General features: G+C 37.0%; 1 protein-coding gene across 3 annotated transcripts in view; it reads right to left on the reverse strand.

Annotated features, from left to right (window-relative positions):
- Window positions 1-8,956, reverse strand: part of LOC139983673 (TBC1 domain family member 9B-like) — a 50,473-nt gene extending 41,517 nt beyond the window's left edge. For all 3 annotated transcript variants that reach the window (XM_071997394.1, XM_071997392.1, XM_071997391.1), the window contains exons 1-8: window positions 8,782-8,956; window positions 6,485-6,648; window positions 5,435-5,512; window positions 4,613-4,711; window positions 3,828-3,914; window positions 2,804-2,937; window positions 1,396-1,601; window positions 1,034-1,105 (exon numbers count right to left, since the gene is read on the reverse strand). In XM_071997394.1, coding sequence (XP_071853495.1) covers window positions 1,034-1,105; window positions 1,396-1,601; window positions 2,804-2,937; window positions 3,828-3,914; window positions 4,613-4,711; window positions 5,435-5,512; window positions 6,485-6,648; window positions 8,782-8,825 — 884 coding nt within the window. In that variant the 5' untranslated portion in view covers window positions 8,826-8,956. The remainder of the gene's footprint in view (window positions 1-1,033; window positions 1,106-1,395; window positions 1,602-2,803; window positions 2,938-3,827; window positions 3,915-4,612; window positions 4,712-5,434; window positions 5,513-6,484; window positions 6,649-8,781) is intronic.
- Between the last annotated feature and the right edge of the window lie 8,563 nt (window positions 8,957-17,519).

Raw genomic sequence — 17,519 nt, forward strand, 5'->3', positions numbered from 1 at the left:
CTGGTGTTCTATTCAACAACATACATTTCTCATACAGTGTACATATTGGTCTTTGTTATTTTGCTTAATATTTTTGGATAACCAAATTAGCAAAGGCAAAAAAATAATGCCTGGTTCTACAAGGAACAACAAGAAAATATCTTTTAGAATTTGTTTGAAAGGGAAGATAACCATAATAAAAATGTCTGTCATCTCCCACCCTCCCCCTCCCCCCTCCCCCCAACCTTATCCTCCAGTAGGACCAGTATTTTATGAATATATGGGTACTACGTGGGAATCCTTGCAAGACTACTGTATTCTATACAAGCAGACAGAAGTTGATAAGGTACATTCACCAAAAATATGACTACTTAAGCAAGTCAACAGAATAGAGAAGTCACAAAACAGTGCAGGCAATTGAACAAAATGCATGAAAGGTAATGGTAATATTCCATAATGTATACAGTATAAAAGGGTCTTAAATTGTAGGAACTAACTTCCTAGTTCATGTTTAGTTTCTCATTAACCAACTATCACTTTCTGTTCAGCATACTTGCTTAACTATTCTAACTCTGGATCCAACAAATATGGGTTTAATATCTTTGTCATAGGATGATATAAAATAATATTTGCATATTATGAGTGGCCAGTCTGAGCAGGTTCTATCACAAACAGTAGAGCCTACATCTGTTTCCATGACACATATTTTTTACTATCAATATAAACACTGTATATATTTACAAACCTTGATTGTGTGTTTGAAATTTTGCACCATTCTTACCTAAACTTTACAAATAATTATGAGATTGTTCTTTCATTAACAGTATCAAGCTAGTTTAAGCCTACATCTGTTTCCTCCACACCTGTTTTAACTATCAATATGAACACATTATTATTACACACTAGTTTTCTGTTGGGATGTAACTTTGGACCAGTCTAACTAATGTTCCCTCTTGCCAAGTACATAGCTTAATGTTAGCATGCCTGTATAATTTGACCAGACTACCCTTTTATACTTAATCAGAATAACACACAGAAATAATAGAAAACATACCTGTAAACTTCCGATCTTGCCTTGGCATCTAAATCTCTCTTCACATAGGATACCCTCTTTGGAGCTTTCATCCTTTTAAGGAAAAAAATGTAAGACAGTGAAAATTGTAATCATACGCCAGATCAAGAATCCAAGTATCATTATTACTGGCATAGTTTGATATTTTGAGTGGTTATGCTAACTTAGCACTCTGACATTAATATAAATATATAAATAGATAAATATATCAATAGATAAAATATCTAAATATCTAAATATATAACTATATCAATATATATCAATATATAAGTCTAAAATAATATAACAAAATCAGCAAACAGATGCATTGCTTATTCAGCAAAACCATGCAGTGTCGCTCTTACTTCTTGACCTTTGACCTCACAGGTAGACTTCTATCTTCTTGGTACCCATCCTCTGATAATAATTGTTTCATGGCTAGGTTTGCTAGCTGCTCCATCAGAGAAAATGTCTCGTCGGTGCTGACAAACATGGAGAAGAAATAACTGGCGTCTCTTGTTGAGATGCGTATACTCTCTGGAAATAGAACTGTGTTGCTGCGTTCCAGCCTCTGTGAAAAACATAAGGTATCTTAGTTAGAAAAGGAACTACTTTCTCTTGTAAAGAGTGAAAAACGTAAATTAATTTACATTCTCTAATGAATATGAGTGATAACATTATCCTATGTAAATTATAAGCACATGAAGCACAATAAATATAAATTACTATACATTGTTGATCTATAATAATAATACTAATGCCAACAATACTAATAATAATAATAATTATAACAATAATAATAATCATAATAAAAATGTTTGATTTATATAGTGCTTTATACCAGAGATAGGTTTCACAGCTCTTTACAGACGTTATACTACTCCTTGTCAATGATAACATGTCCCAGAGACAATCCCTCCAGTCAGCAGCAGTTATATACTGCGCCCAATGACAAGTTACTCACAGGTACCCATTTAAGCCCTAGGTGGAGAGAGGCAAGTGCAATAAAGCATCTTGCCCAAGGACACAACAAAATGAACTAGGCAGGAATAAAACCATCAATCCTTGGATCACAAGTCCGACACCTTAGCCAATTGGCCACCACGCTCTAATCATTGCAACTGTTCATTGACAAGACAGCTGAAAGCTATATTGTGGAACGATAAGAAGCACACCATCTATACCAGTGGACAAACCCATCTCAGTACTCTATTTGTAACTTTATTATGTAAATCCTTCATTTTTGCAGGAAATGCAACACAGTTAGACAGTCTGTGCACTAATCAGAGTAGTGTTTCCTTGGAACACAGCTTAACATTACAAACTTGTTGATTTCTCCCTGATATGAGATAGAGGGGGGGGGGGGCAGAGGTGGAGGACAAAGAAGGACAGGTAGCCCCTTAGTTTACCCCTCTTTGCCCCTTCAAATAAAATTCACATGACCCACTGCCTCGCAGGATGTTACCACAGTTCTCTGAATTCATGGCATCATCTAAAATACAACTTTGGCTAATATGAACATTATTAGTGAATAATTTTCATGTAGCTTACCAAGTACCAAACCAGTTTGCATTAGACACAATAATAAGTTTCACTCTGCCACTTGTTGTTACTAGAATTTCCCCAAATATTAAAGATGAATACCTTGACATAAGCTATGCTATCATGGTGTGGTTTAACTCTATTGTTTGCTTCTCCAACCATGCTCTATATATCTTACACATAATGGAGTTAAACATACAGAATTTGATAAAACTATTAATTTTGACTGACCGTAGCTTCAATCCATCGTATGACTTGCCGAGACTCTGTCCCCAGCATAAGCGAATAGAAACAACAGTGATTAACACTGAGGTACATCCAGCCCTGACGGGGAACTTTACCCTTCCAGTAACTGCAAGAGTAATCTGAAAAGAACAAAACAAAGTCAGTCATAATATCAAATAGGTTCCAATATGTATACATGTAGAAATTATGGGCTAAAAAAATAGCATAAATATTAATAATCATCAGCAGTTATTTTTGCAACTCTTAAGCACTTATGTTGTACAAGTTTCACGTTGGGTGGCTTTCAATTTAACATTTTAACTCAACTTTGGAATCTTTTCAATTTAAAAAGTCATTTCAGATGGGAAAACCGTAGATTGCTCTTGGGTGAAAAGCCCACCTCACTATGACCCGGCCAGTTATCGAACCTGGAACCTCCTGATTACTAAGCCTCATTACTTCTGACTGGACTACTCCTAGTGCACAAACCACTACAGTAGCTCCTCTACCTTACTCATATTACCTGTCCTCATATGTAACATATAACTTCACTGGGTAAAACATATGACCTCAAATGACCTGTTTATCATTTGTTTTATCTCAAGGACAAATGATGTGTCAATTTTATCCAAGGGTGCTCTTTTATTTGTATCAAGATAAAAGGATGTTGCTTGGTTGAAGTTTTAGAATTTATGAAACAATGGCTAATCATTAACACTTAGACCTGCACTGATGAGCCAACACATGAATGTAATCTTAAAGAAACAATCTAATATAGTTTTGGTACATCTTAAAAGGTGAATATCAGTAAGAAATACGAAAATAATACTGGAGATCAGATTTTTCATTTTTGACGGCAACATATCTAAGATAACGTAACTGCTATCTTATTTTATTTTGAACATATCCAGGCTTGCCTTAATCTTGCCACCCCATATTATCAGTGGTAAGGTTTGCAAGCCACCACAAAAGACTAAAATTCTGCCTAAATTTATCATGTCCTGTACAAGAGACCTCTGATTATACTCACAATTAACCAGTTTCTCATCCTCTGGTAAATTAAACAATCTCCTCCATTTATCATGAGCAGACTTGAAATTTTTGCTCTCCTCATTAGCTGACCGAAAAAAAAATAAAGATAGGTCATAGATTTGAAGAGCATCGTGGAGAGGAGCACATAGTTACTTGATTGAATGTAGGTTAACATCCATTGACATCATAGTTGATGGACCTTCAGAAAAATAATACAACCTTCTACTCACATTAGATTAATATGGGCTTTATGTTTTTGTGGTGATTGAATAGCTTTCTTCCCTCAGAAAGCTGGTGAAAGTAAACATGATAAAATCAGATCCCTGGTGAGGATGTTTCTATTAGTTTGTCAATATCCCTACACCTCTTTCTCTAGACAGTAAACCGTCAAGTTAAAAATAAGTTATATAAATATATATATATATATGTATATAAATATCTTTATATATATATGTATGTGTATATACCAGGGCAGGATAGGACGCCTGCTCAAAATTTGGATATATCTTTCAAGTTGTTCCTTAGCCCAACAAGAAAGTTAACGAGGAAATGAACTTAGCTTTTAAAGTGATAAAGCTAAAACTGTTGTCATTAATATATGTATACCAGTGCAGTAGAGGAAGCCTGCTTAAATATTGTGATATGTCTTTCAAATTGTTTCTTTTAGTCCAACAAGGAGGTTAAAGAGGAAATGAATGTAACCCTAAAAGTGATCAAGCTTATCAACTGTTGTAGTTTGTCACTATCGGCAGAACAAAAGTAACCGTTGATTCATGAACTTACCTTCCTTTAGTTGTTCTTCAGTAGATTCAGTGTTTGCGACAAGACTCTCAATCTTACACTTGACAAACTCTGTTACATCCGTATCAGAGTCAAAGTTACCTATCAAAATACAAGCATGGTGGAGAGGGTCAATGAAGACTGCTTCAAAAACACAGTCATATGTGAATATGTATCCAATGTATATAGTGATTTATAAATTGTACTTAGCCAGTTCTTCTTTTTCAAATAAGGAGTGGATACAAACTCCAGCAGTTTGATAATTTTTTGTAATGAACAGTAGGTAACAGAAAGACAAAGCAAAAGAGATCATTAAGGTTGTTATGGATCAGTTTGGAATGCATTTATGACTTTAAAAGTATCCATTTGGCTAATACTCTGAGTAGGAACGTGCAGAAGATAATTGGTAATATATAAGGTACCAGCCAAACACTTTTCCATAACTTTTCTCAGATTATGAAAACAATGAAAATTAAATTAAAGTAGAAGGATTGGTATCCAGTGTTGTAACAAGTCATGACTAGTTCACTAAATATAAAAAGTGAATTATTATTATTACTACACCGGTGCTTATATAACACAAAACCCCAGGGTTCAATGCGCTTAACAAAACAAATACAAAACACAATTGAATACACTTACCCATAGGTTTGTTTGAAATTACACTTCATCAAATAACAATTCTTAATAAACTTTTTACCCCATAGAGATTAATTATAAGTCAACAAATGGATTCAAGTATGGGAAATCACTGGCGGTGAGCAGACTTGACCTTCAAATAAAGAGAATCATTACAATCTACAACTGAATCTCAAAGTAACTAACCTAAAGTCTCCATCAGGTTTTGCTCCAGCCATTCCCAGTGTCTGATAATCTCTCGTTTGTGCATCGACGATGCAAGAGCTGAGGAATAAAGTCATGAAAGATATCAATCACAGTAAATATGGCATTATGCAATTCCCCAACTTAGGTTAGATCTTCACTTTTGAAACCACGTATCAATTAAACACAGATAAAACTGAATGAACATTACAACCATACAGAAAGGGTGATAAACACATCAGCAAATATCAATAACTTTAGACATCTTTATTTCCAACAGGAAGGTTCTTTTATTTCGGCCCATTCAAATTGAATTTTATTGAGTCAAAGGATAGCACTTTTACATGCTGATTCACTCCTGTTGAAAATTTTTTAAAGAAAGAAAGGCAATTTCAGCAGTTGTAGTTTTTATTGGCAGTCAGCTGTCCATTTTATGTGAGCATACTGTAACAGTTTATTGATTAATTGTTCGTTTATTTTGATGGGCAGATATAGCATTGTTTAAAACTTCCTACAATTTTAATAACCCACAAGACTGATAATCATGCATTAATACTGATGCTGTAACCTAATTTTCAGCGACAGGAAGACAAACTTTCATCCAAATAAAATTGTTTTTAGGACTTTGTCAATGTCGACATGATACTTTCTAGCCACTGTTCATTTACATTAAAACAGAGATACACGGGATAATCACAAAGTGATTGAAACAAGAAAGGAATTTGCCAACATAATTACTGAATGTATACAACTTTGTTTGTAATGAATTCAAACTTATGTTAAGATTCTCCTGGAACTATTATTGCACTGAGTCAGAAAGCCCTACTACTAGTAAAAAGATCTACATTAGCTCACTTCCATTGCTACACTTTGGATACCGTCAGATGGAAGCCATAAAAACACTGAAAATGTGTAACTATTCACTCAACATCAAGACATTCTCCTAATAATGTTCTAATGCTAAAGCAATCACCAAGCAGTATTGGCATTAAAGATGAACAGGAATATGCATTATTAAATATTATAAATATAAATAAACAAAATGAGTTTTACCATAACTAATGTCCGAGTCATTGGTCTGATGTAGGATTCGATAGGGGTCTGTGTTATTATCCAGAACAGAGTCAATTGTTCCGATGACCAATGAAGTAAGACCTCCTCCTCCATGACCTTTCCGTCGCTGAAGAACAAAGAACGGATTGGCTCTCTCGGTGATCCTTGAATAAAAATAAGAAAACATTACAGATAATATGTGATTGTGTAGCCTATACTAGAGTACATATTTGCTGTGAGGATTTGTGAATTTATGTTGTGTATTGGTGTACTCTTACTTTTACCCTGTACAGGTAGACATAATAGTCGGTCCCATATTAATGCTTAGCAGGATACTTAAATACTTGTGCTCAAAACAAGGGCAATACTACTATGCTCAAACAAGGGCAATACTACTATGCTCAAACAAGGGCAATACTTCTATGCATAAGACAATAACACTGTGCATAAGACAACATTATTATACATACAGTATGTAATATTTGGAAGCCTAGTCTCGAAAAGAATATTCGGTAACGATACTATTTAAGGTGGCGGCAAATTATGTATATTTACACGTGGCCTAGGTGGCACACACCTTAACATACATACCATGTACACAACACAACACAGTACATTACTTACAATGACTTAACAAATTGAGTCCATACTTTTACTTTACACTGTAAATATTTGAACATCTAGTATGCTAACTGCATGATTATTAATGCTGAGCCTAGAAGTTAATAACATTTTGCACTCATAGAGGGGGGTTCTACTTCATACTCATACAGGAAGTGCATTCTATTCACACCGTACAGGCCAGCCCCAAAACTACAAAGTTAATAACATTTTGCACTCATAGAGGGGGGGTTCTACTACATATTCATATAGGAAGTGCTCTTCTATTCACACCGTACAGGCCAGCCCCAGAACTACAAATATGTAGGACTGTAAAATCCATACTACAGAGCACATATCAAATGGCTAAAGCTACATGTGTGCTAGACATGATGCTTAGTTCTGTGTTTAGCAAGGCCAGCCCCAGAACTACAAATATGTAGGACTGTAAAATCCATACTACAGAGCACATATCAAATGGCTAAAGCTACATGTGTGCTAGACATGATGCTTAGTTCTGTGTTTAGCAATTCTGCTGATAAACAGTTATATATAGAAAGAAATTTCAGTTGACTCAGCACCAACAACTGGATAGATTTGGATAAAACCAAAAGAATTGGTGGCTTTGAAGATAAGTATTATTATTATTATTTTGTGAATTTGCAACTGAATGAACTCATTGTCTTTGAATCTTTCTGAAATATGTACACAGCACATGAAACTATAACTTCTCAACTGATTGGCTAATTATGCCATTTAAAAAAAAAAAAATTCTGAGACTTAAACAGTCCTCAGAACATTGCTCAAGTACTCTGTGTGAATATGTGAGAAGGTCATACGTTTATAGCAGAGGACTGTCTTACAAGCCCAAGTTTATTGATGCCTCGGGCATTTTGTTTACAGCTGAACCCAGCCTATGACCTAATTTGTTAAGGGAATTGATGTTGGCACCAGCATATTTTTACCCAAATATGGATCCCATTGTACTTTAGAGTGTGCTCTTTGGATTGCAAAGTTCAAAGCTAGGTTACATATTATCCTAATTGGTAAGCACTACCAGTCATGATGGCTGATACATTGAGCACTATTCACATGTGTAGCCTATAATCTAGCCACTAGGGCCTTTACAGATGCAGTACCTATGCATAGCTAACTATGAATACTAGAACAGCTTAATAAAGGGCCTTTAGAGACGCAGTACCTATGCACAGCTAACTATTATTAATTAAAAATCGATAGATAGCTTATACTTTAGTCTTTACACATCTGTAGCACCCTGATGTGTAAAGAGAGCAGACTTTCTTAAAATTAGTACTACTGTAGGTCCAGGCATATCCAAAGGTGCATGGATGAGTAAAACTTGTTTTGCTACGCTAGGCCCACACTAGTACCTTGACCTAGCCAAATTTGTGCCCAGCCCAAAATTAAGTCAGTATTAACATTATTATACTCAGAAATTCCTGAGAATTTATCAGTATTAGACCCATCCAAAACGTTGATAGGCCTGGATATTTATGCAATGAAATCCACATATCAGTACAGCTGTACGTAAGGACTTTGGCAAATCTAGGCCTAATGTTAAGTGTTTGCTACGGCGGTTGTGCACAGCAGTAACGACTCACTGGTCTTACGTACACCTACGTACGCTACAGTGCTAGGCTATGTCATCAGACGAGTGCATAGAAATGCAAACTTACCACAGAGCATTTGCAAGCAGAACCTCCTCCGGTTTCACCCACATTTTTTAGAAAATATTTCGCTGTTTGCATTTAATCAAATCTTATTACGCATATGAACATACGTCCGACGTCGGCTAAGGGTAAAAACTGGAAATATTGTGTACGTCATTAAAAGCGGACTAAATCAGGAAGCTGCCATTTTGTTTGTTGACGTTAGGGCGCCCTCCTAATAGCTCTAACGGAATTTCATATGTCGGTTTCTTGCATCAGGAGAACTTGATGAGACAGAGAAAGTAGTAGCTTCTTCAACCACTGAAAGTGGTCGATGTAAAACGGGGAAGGGGAGGGGGGTTGGGGTGGGGTGGAGGAGTTGGGGGGGTAAGTTAATGTAGGTACTTGCCACATTAGGTTGGTAAGTAATATTCTTTAAAAATGTTGCGAAATGTGTACGATTTTGATATGAGGAACATATCGCTTAACAATTATAGGAGGAAATTATAGGCCTTGCTACAACTGTCTTAGTTAAATTATTATTGCTCTATGAAACTCCTCGAAGAGAATAAAGTGTTCTTAAGATTCATTTCTAAATTTCAAAGGGCTCTGCATGCTACGCAAGAACGTCTCTTTGTATTATATTTGATTTTTTCCGTGGGGATGGGGGTGTGGTGGGTTGAGGTAAAATGATATGGGCATCATATTTTCTTCTACTTAGGCATAATAAAAGGGCTTACATTCACGGGGAAAAAACACGCGTTTAAATCGCCGTTTTCGGTCTGTAATTGCGACGTAAATTCCGAGTTCCAGCCTGTTTCCGTTACGTTTCCACTCCTGAAACTAGTGATTAAGGTAAGCTTACGACCCAACTTAAACGCGTGAGTTTTCCGCGTTCGCGATGACTTATTTACCGAGTACGCGGTGACCGTAAACGCCAAGTGTCATCCAAATACGGTGAAGCTCACTTAATCGTGCGGTTTCAGGGAAGGGTAATCTTTACGTTTCCGGTCACAATTACAACAGATTCGCTACCTTAAACATGACCGTTAATCTGGAGTTTACGTTTGAATCCAGCAGTAAACTTCCCGCATTGATCATCGTAAACGCCATGATTACACCAATATATACGGAGAAACGTGGTCATCGTAAACACATTACTTACGACCAATACAGGGGCTGGGCTTATTCGCCACGTTTAGGGAGTCTTAATCGGGTTGATTAGGCTGAGAAATACACGGACCACCTCTATCAAATATTACATTTGATTTAAAGAAAATTAAAAATAATAAACATAAAATCACACTCGTTTGATTTTCCACTTTTTTATTTATATATTTGCACCTCATATCGCATCGTAAACGTTTATTTGTTATTTTTACACTTATACAAAAATTATGTAAATGAACGAAATACCATTTCTAATGTGTAAATACATCTAAATGCAACTCAATATTGCTTTACATCATAGTGTTGAATATTCAGCTTTTTGAATACAAAGTTTAAACCTCGAGAAGCCAGTTTCCTTTTCAAATTTCAAAACATGCATTTTGTCCGGAGAAAGTTTTTTGATGCCCAAATATTACTCTACTTACATTGTGGCAATTATATACACATGCAAGGATTTTAATGCCAGGTGAAAGAAGGAAAAAAACAAGTAAATATGGAATGTTTCTATTTTTAGTTACTAGTTTGCAAATCAAAACCTCTGAAAACCAGCTACCCACTTGAAGTAACTTAACATATCAGCAGTTAAATTGAACCAAACAAATTTATGTTTAAAATTCCGTGTGTTTATCCTCATATGATATAAACGCCTAGGCACTTCTTCCATGATGGTTATCGGCCCCTCGACCCCCCCCCCTCCACCCAGGCCCGGAAACGGTACCAGCCTCTTTTATGTGGAACGAACTTGACACAGAACACCACTTCTTGCCTCATTTCGTAGCACGCTTAATATTTTGTTGCTGCTTTAAATTTTATTGTAATTAACATATATTTTGATATAAAATGCAATGATAGCCCAAACAAGATCTCTAAATTGTTTACCCTGAAAGTCTGGAATTAACCATGCATGAATAATGAAAGACAATCGTACAAGTACAACAACATTTCGACGACAAGTTATTAGGCCTATGCTCTATAGCTATGTCTTAGTTTAAAATATGATTTACTAAATGATTCATTAACAATTAATACAATCATGCTTTTTTCTTGGCTTTTGTTTCCTGAAAATATTTTAAGGATAACTTAATCCTTAACATTTAATCCCTTGATGGAATATATTAGCTGTGAAGGGAAAAAAGGCTTCCATTAAAGCAAAAGACTAACAAGAATATAATAATTAATCTGACATCTATTATTATGGGCATATTCTTTCTTCCTTGTTGCATTTAACTCAGGCAGGATTTCGTTTTAAAGGTATCATGTAATTACACCAAATGTTAAAGTAGAGAAAACTCTTCTTTATTATACAAAATCGTCAACTGCAACTTGTTTGTATCCAAAACAACGGCGTTTGCTGTTTGTTCCTGGTGCCTCATTAATCAACAAATGCTCAGGACAGGATTATCCACGTGCAACAGGGGCACGAGTTTAAACGTTGGGTAAAAAATTCAAAGAAATATTGTTATAACGTTACATTATTCTACGTTGTATATGGTACAAAAAGTTCAAAGAAGTCAAACGAAATGGACTTCGATATGCAATCTTTACACTGTTGATCAATGACTGTTTTTATGTGATGTTTTACTGTCCGTATCATAACCACCGTGGGCAAATAGATGTCTTTTGTGAGCTATACATCCGGCGTTATCCGGTACCAATGTATCTCTATGGGAGCTCCAATAAACTGTTTGCCACGGGCCTCCCACAAGCTTAATCCGGCACATCAAACAATGACCATTTTCACCATTTGGAGGGGGGTCATACCTTCATTGTTATTGTTCAGCCCAATTAACAGCCCAAGTTGGGGCGTCAGTCGATACGCATTTTAAAGAAACGTCTCCTTTCCTAACGGTGGGTATCCTTTTTTCTGGACTTTTCGCTAGGGAGAACGTCCTTATAGAATGAGTCCAGCCTCATTTCGTTCAGTCTTTCCGACTCCCAAGTGAGCTCCTGCACTACGGTACCCTAGCTCGTTCGCTCTCCATGTCAGATTCCTCGGATGACATATACTCAGTTGACATCACTGTACAGTCTGTCTTTTCTCTCCTCTGACCAGTCTATGTTCTTCATTGCGCTCAATCTACACTGAAGTTTCTGTAAACAATGACACAAGAATAAGTATGAATTAGACATATATAAAGATCAGTTGGCATATAGTTTACTTTTGTCGAAAAATATACTAGCTCCAACTGACAATATCTCCAGCCCCCCCCCCCCAGTGAAAAATGTGGAGGCGCGGAAGTATCATTCCGCCCCCGCCCCCCCCCCCCCCCCCCGCTTCGCAAGTCATTTCCAAATGAGAAAAAAATCTCATTTGGAGCACCAAATTGCATCTAAGGCCAGGTGAAAATACAAAATTAAGTTTACAAAATGGGGTGGGTGTTGAAGTGTGCTTTATTGCACCAAATTGCATCTGAGGCCACCTAGAAATGCAAAAACTCCCCTTAGACCCCTCCCCCGGGCCGGCCATCAGTCTTCAACCCCCCTACTCAAATGTACCTTCCTACGCCACTGTATATTTCAACGGTTTACAAAGCAGATTTGTTTATGGGTTGGGGGAGGTAGGGGGTACGTGGTCGGGTGAGGTTCACCATCACAAGGTTAGAACGTGAATGTATCAATAACAGTATACCCTGGCAAATTGTGCATGAAACATTTTACAGATATCTAAAAGGAGATTATTATATTATTTCTCTCACTGTCATATTTTAACTCTTTTAATTTATCGTTTTTAAAGGAGCGAATGCCTGTACAGGTCTAGGGCTTATATAACGGTGACTTTTAGTGATTGAAAAATTACATTAATAAGTCTTGGCCTAGTGTTACGTACCGAACAATCCAGTAGCACAGAGAACTTCGTTTTCGTTTTTTTTCGAAAGAAGTTGTTCCTTCTCAGCCAGTAGTGCTCGGAGTGCCTTTAATTCTTCCTTCAAATGTTTGCACCGAGCTTTCTGTCACAACATGTGCATACTGCCGCGGTAGTTCCAACTGTCGCTGCTTCTAAATGTTTTTTTTCTTTTTCCAATACACGTATGACATTTTCCTGCGGAACATCATTAAAAACCAGCGACGGATCGAATTGAAAGTGTACTTTTATAAACTGGCAACCTTGCTTCCACGGAACTTTCTGTTACTTCTGCAATAAACCACGGAAGCCGGAATCGTCCATGTTGAATGCTCTTTGCAATGTAGAACTCGATTGAGGATCAAGTGCGGTGTGAATCAAACCAACGTGTTGCTACTTGTGATACCGCCTTTTACTGATTTCAAATTGCCCGCTTTCTAGTAAGCCCAGGCTGTGACGTAATTAACTATACTACGTTATTGTTACTAACCAACTGGATTAGCCAACCAGTGAACTGCAAAGTGACAGACAGTAAACTTTATCATTGTGATGTGACCGGAAATTTCACTTGCTTATCTGGAAATGGTATTTATAGTAAGTGAGCAGTATACTTTTCTGTTTCGTACATATATTGCGGTGAGTATTTGCAGAGAGTTGTTATAACAACTCCCTGGTATTTGTGCGTTTCATCGCTTTACTTCTTCGAATATCACTTGAGGGCATATTGAGAGAAACCGGCAGAGCAAAAAACGGACTGTTGAAATCTATCTCGACTAATCTATGAAAAAGGATATGGACAATGGGAATCGTAAGAGGAGCATTTAAAACGGGGGGAGGGGAGGGGGAGGGAGGGGCAGGGGGCATGTGGTAGGAGGTTGGAGGTTGGAAAAAGTTTCGCACAAAATTTAAGCAAAAATTACTTAAATCTCAAATATGGATTTGCGCCGCTATGACCGACAAAGTTTAGCCGAGGTTTTTGAAGCCTGACACTGAGTACCGATTGTTCGATATCCCAGTTCCGAGGCTTGTGTGCCCCCCCCACCCACCCACCCTGTCCCCGTTTTTAAATAAATGCCCTAAATAGCTATTCTGGACCCGACCATTTCTAAAGCCGCAAAAACGGCATCACCAAAGAACCGGCTAATTATATTTGAATTTCTATCTCAGGACTAAACTCGGAGGGGGTACATATAGTTGGATAGAAGGAGACATCCACAAATATCCAAAATATGACTCATTTGTAATATTAGATGAATTATATGACCATGCATTCTGGATCAGTTTAGGGGAAAATGTTGTATCCATGAGATGTCAATGTGTTCCTCGAGCACCTAACTTTCCAATTAAAATTAACGGATTACATTCTATAACAAAGGCATATGCAATTAAACAGGTTCATAATAAAATTAAGAACGATTCTTTGCATTAACAGTTATGTTTACCACACATTGGGGAACCTGACGAGGGGGGGGGGGGGGAGTGGGTGGGGTGCACCACATGGTTGCATTGGGTCCCCAATATAGCGTTAAAGGAGGTCTAATTAAAGTACCCTAATTATTGTTTATGCTCATTTAAACGTCGCGGGTTCTCGGAAGCTAACTTGGCGAAAACAGCAAAGGGAAAACTTGATTGGATTTCAAGTGACAAAAATTGTGCGATGCTATGTACTCAGTGTGAATCCTCCAAGCCATAGTTTTTTTGTTTTTTTGTTGTCTTGTCTTCGAAAAGTCTTCAACGCAAAGCGATTCTTTTCACATATCAGTTGATGGAAACTGCAATTATTATATTATCCAAGGGCGTAGGAACCGGGGGGCTGGGAGGGGGGGGGGGCGCCAGCCCCCAGTGCAAAATATGGGGGGCGGAAGTATCATTCCGCCCCCCCCCCCCGCTCCGCAAGTCAGAAAACCCCTTTTTCATTTCAAATGAGAAAAATATCTCATTTGAAGCACCAAATTGCATCTAAGGCCAGGTGAAAATGCAAAATTCTTTACAAAATGGAGTGGGTGTTGAAGTGTGCTATATTGCACCAAATTGCATCTGAGGCCACCTGGAAATGCAAAAAAATTCCAAAGGGGAGGGGGACACCCCCTCCCCTTAGACCACTCCCCCAGGCCGGCCATCAGTCTTCAGCCCCCCCCCCCACTCAAAAGTACCTTCCTACGCCACTGATATTATCATTATGTTCTACTAGTCCATAAATTTGTTAGTACAATCATGGAGGTAAAAACCTCCATCATACAATGGTACAATGTCCTTTCTACGCTTCTGTAGCTCCGTAGTTAGCATCCAACATTGATATTTCCGAATTCTACGGTCCAGCAACAATAGGCAGCTAAATTCAAATCTGTATGGAAGCCGTGAACTGCCGCTTCTAAAACTTGTTGACGATCTCGTGAACTTATGTTAAAGTCGGAGAAAAATTAATATAGCAGTTTGTCGATCATTTAAGCATGCTTTGACTCAGTGATCAAATAGAAGCTGGAATCTTACAATAAACAATTAAACAATGTGAAGCGTGTCACAGTGACAATAGCATTTGATATTTACATGTTATTCAGTATATCACGCCTTTTTGACAGTAATCAGAAACACATTCTTGCTATATTTTTCAGAGACCCACGAGTTATCATTTTAAAAGGTTTGAAATTCTGACACTCTTCAAAATGCGGCAGTATTTAATTTTTAATTTTATTCAGTTCCTTATGAACAGCGTAATGATATAGCTACATTCCATTTTTGACATTCAACATATTAAACATCACTTGTGTATTTAACGTTACTTGATCGAGACGTAGTTTGCAATAATTTTCAGGAAAATTCGTTTCATATATATAACTATTGGAGAATAAAACCATTACCTTGATCCGGCACATGCATATGGATTTCGCTGTGTGTACTACGTATTGTAATGTAGGCGCTCTATTTTTGCCTTTATACGGCACTTATGTATGTTTATTTACTATTTATTTATATTTATATATATATATATATATATATATATATATATATATATATATATATATATATATATATATATATATATATATATATATGAAAATCGTAATGAGTTTGTAAATTAAGAACAGTGAAACAAACTTTCAGCCTCCACCAGGATTCGAGCCACGGGCCTCCCGCTCTGTACGCGGACACCCTAACCACTAGGCTATATGGACGCTGATTGTATGTCCAGAGGTTCGAAACCGGTAAGGAAGGTCTATATGTTTGGGACTTGCTATTCTGTTTATTTAAGACTTGCATGTGTCTCAAGCATGAATGTATTACGGTACCCTCACAGGATAATACTTCCGTGTCTCAGGTATGCATTTCTTTAATGGAATTATATAACAGACACAGGACAATCTTAGCTATTATATATTTGCATATACGTGCGTGATTTTTACAAACACCACACGTGAATATGCCAATTTTTTGGCATAATGCTTATTTTCTCAAGCGATATAAATTATTTTCGACATTTCCGTAAAAACTAAACAGTAATGAACGTCGTTTACGTATTATACACAGGGACGTAGCTAAGGCCTGATGATTGAGAGTGGGTAGGGGGGGGGGGGAGAGATGTAGTGGCTGAAATTCCAACTGGATGGGATTTGGAGCCAGAAAATTCCGACTGCTGCCTTGTAACCCGCAGCCCCCCCCCCCCCACACACACCCTACTCGTTAACGATACAGTCAGTGTCAGTCAGTCAGACACTCCATCTTTCGCGACTGCACTTTTGTTTTTTTCGGTACATTTGTACCACTGGCCCTCACTTCACAAATTTATTAATCACTCTGGTAATTAGCGAGTAAGCAATGAGTATAAGTTATCTACTTGATAGGCTACATAGACTACCAACTAAAAAAGCTATGTTAATGTAACAAAGAGGAAAACTTTTCTTTTTCAACAAATTATATTCGACGACATAGTGAACTACCCCAAAATACAGTGCTTTTTCCTAGCGCGCTTAATATTATTTTCTTGGGGGGGGGGGGGCTATTTACCACTCACATGAAAAAAATTAAATTCTTCACTTCATTCCAACTGAGCATTGGGAATGAAGTGAACAGTTAAACATTTTGCAGAAAAATGTTGAGTTGACGAGATGCGATAAGTTGCCAATTAAACATTTCGCAGAAAATTGTACAATTGCTCAATTGGGATGAAGTGAACAATTGAACATTTTGCCAAAAACATGTCCAATTAACGAGATAAGATAAGTTGTCAATTGAACATTTTGCAGAAAAGTTTTCAATTGCTCAGATGGAATGAAGTGAACAAGTGAACAATTTGCAGCAAAATGTCCAATACACGAGATATGATAAGTTGTCAATTAAACACTTTTCAAAAATTGTTCAATTGCTCAGTTTAAGCAACTAAGCAATCCAACATTTTTCTGTTTTTTTTTTTGGATAAGATTTTATCTTGTTATTTTAACAATTTACTGAAAAATTTCACTTTATGGGCAAAGTTTTTCTTATGTTGATGGCCATTTTAAGCTTCCGTAGAATAGCATTGAGCGTTTTTATTGTATACGTTGTACAGTAGTTTATTAGGCATTTTTTTTAGAGTATTCAAAATCACACGAAGTTTTGTATGGTGGAGTATAAGAACCGCGAGATACAATTTCTTAATATGACAAGGAAAACGTGGTAAATATGACTGATTAAAGGTCAAGTGTGACCGAAAATTGTAGGTCACTCACAAATAGCAAGAATTTATGAAAAATAGAGTGCGACAGTCGGAAAAATTAGA

The sequence above is a fragment of the Apostichopus japonicus genome, chromosome 16, assembly GCF_037975245.1.
Source record: "Apostichopus japonicus isolate 1M-3 chromosome 16, ASM3797524v1, whole genome shotgun sequence".
Classification (NCBI taxonomy): Eukaryota; Metazoa; Echinodermata; class Holothuroidea; order Aspidochirotida; family Stichopodidae; genus Apostichopus; species Apostichopus japonicus.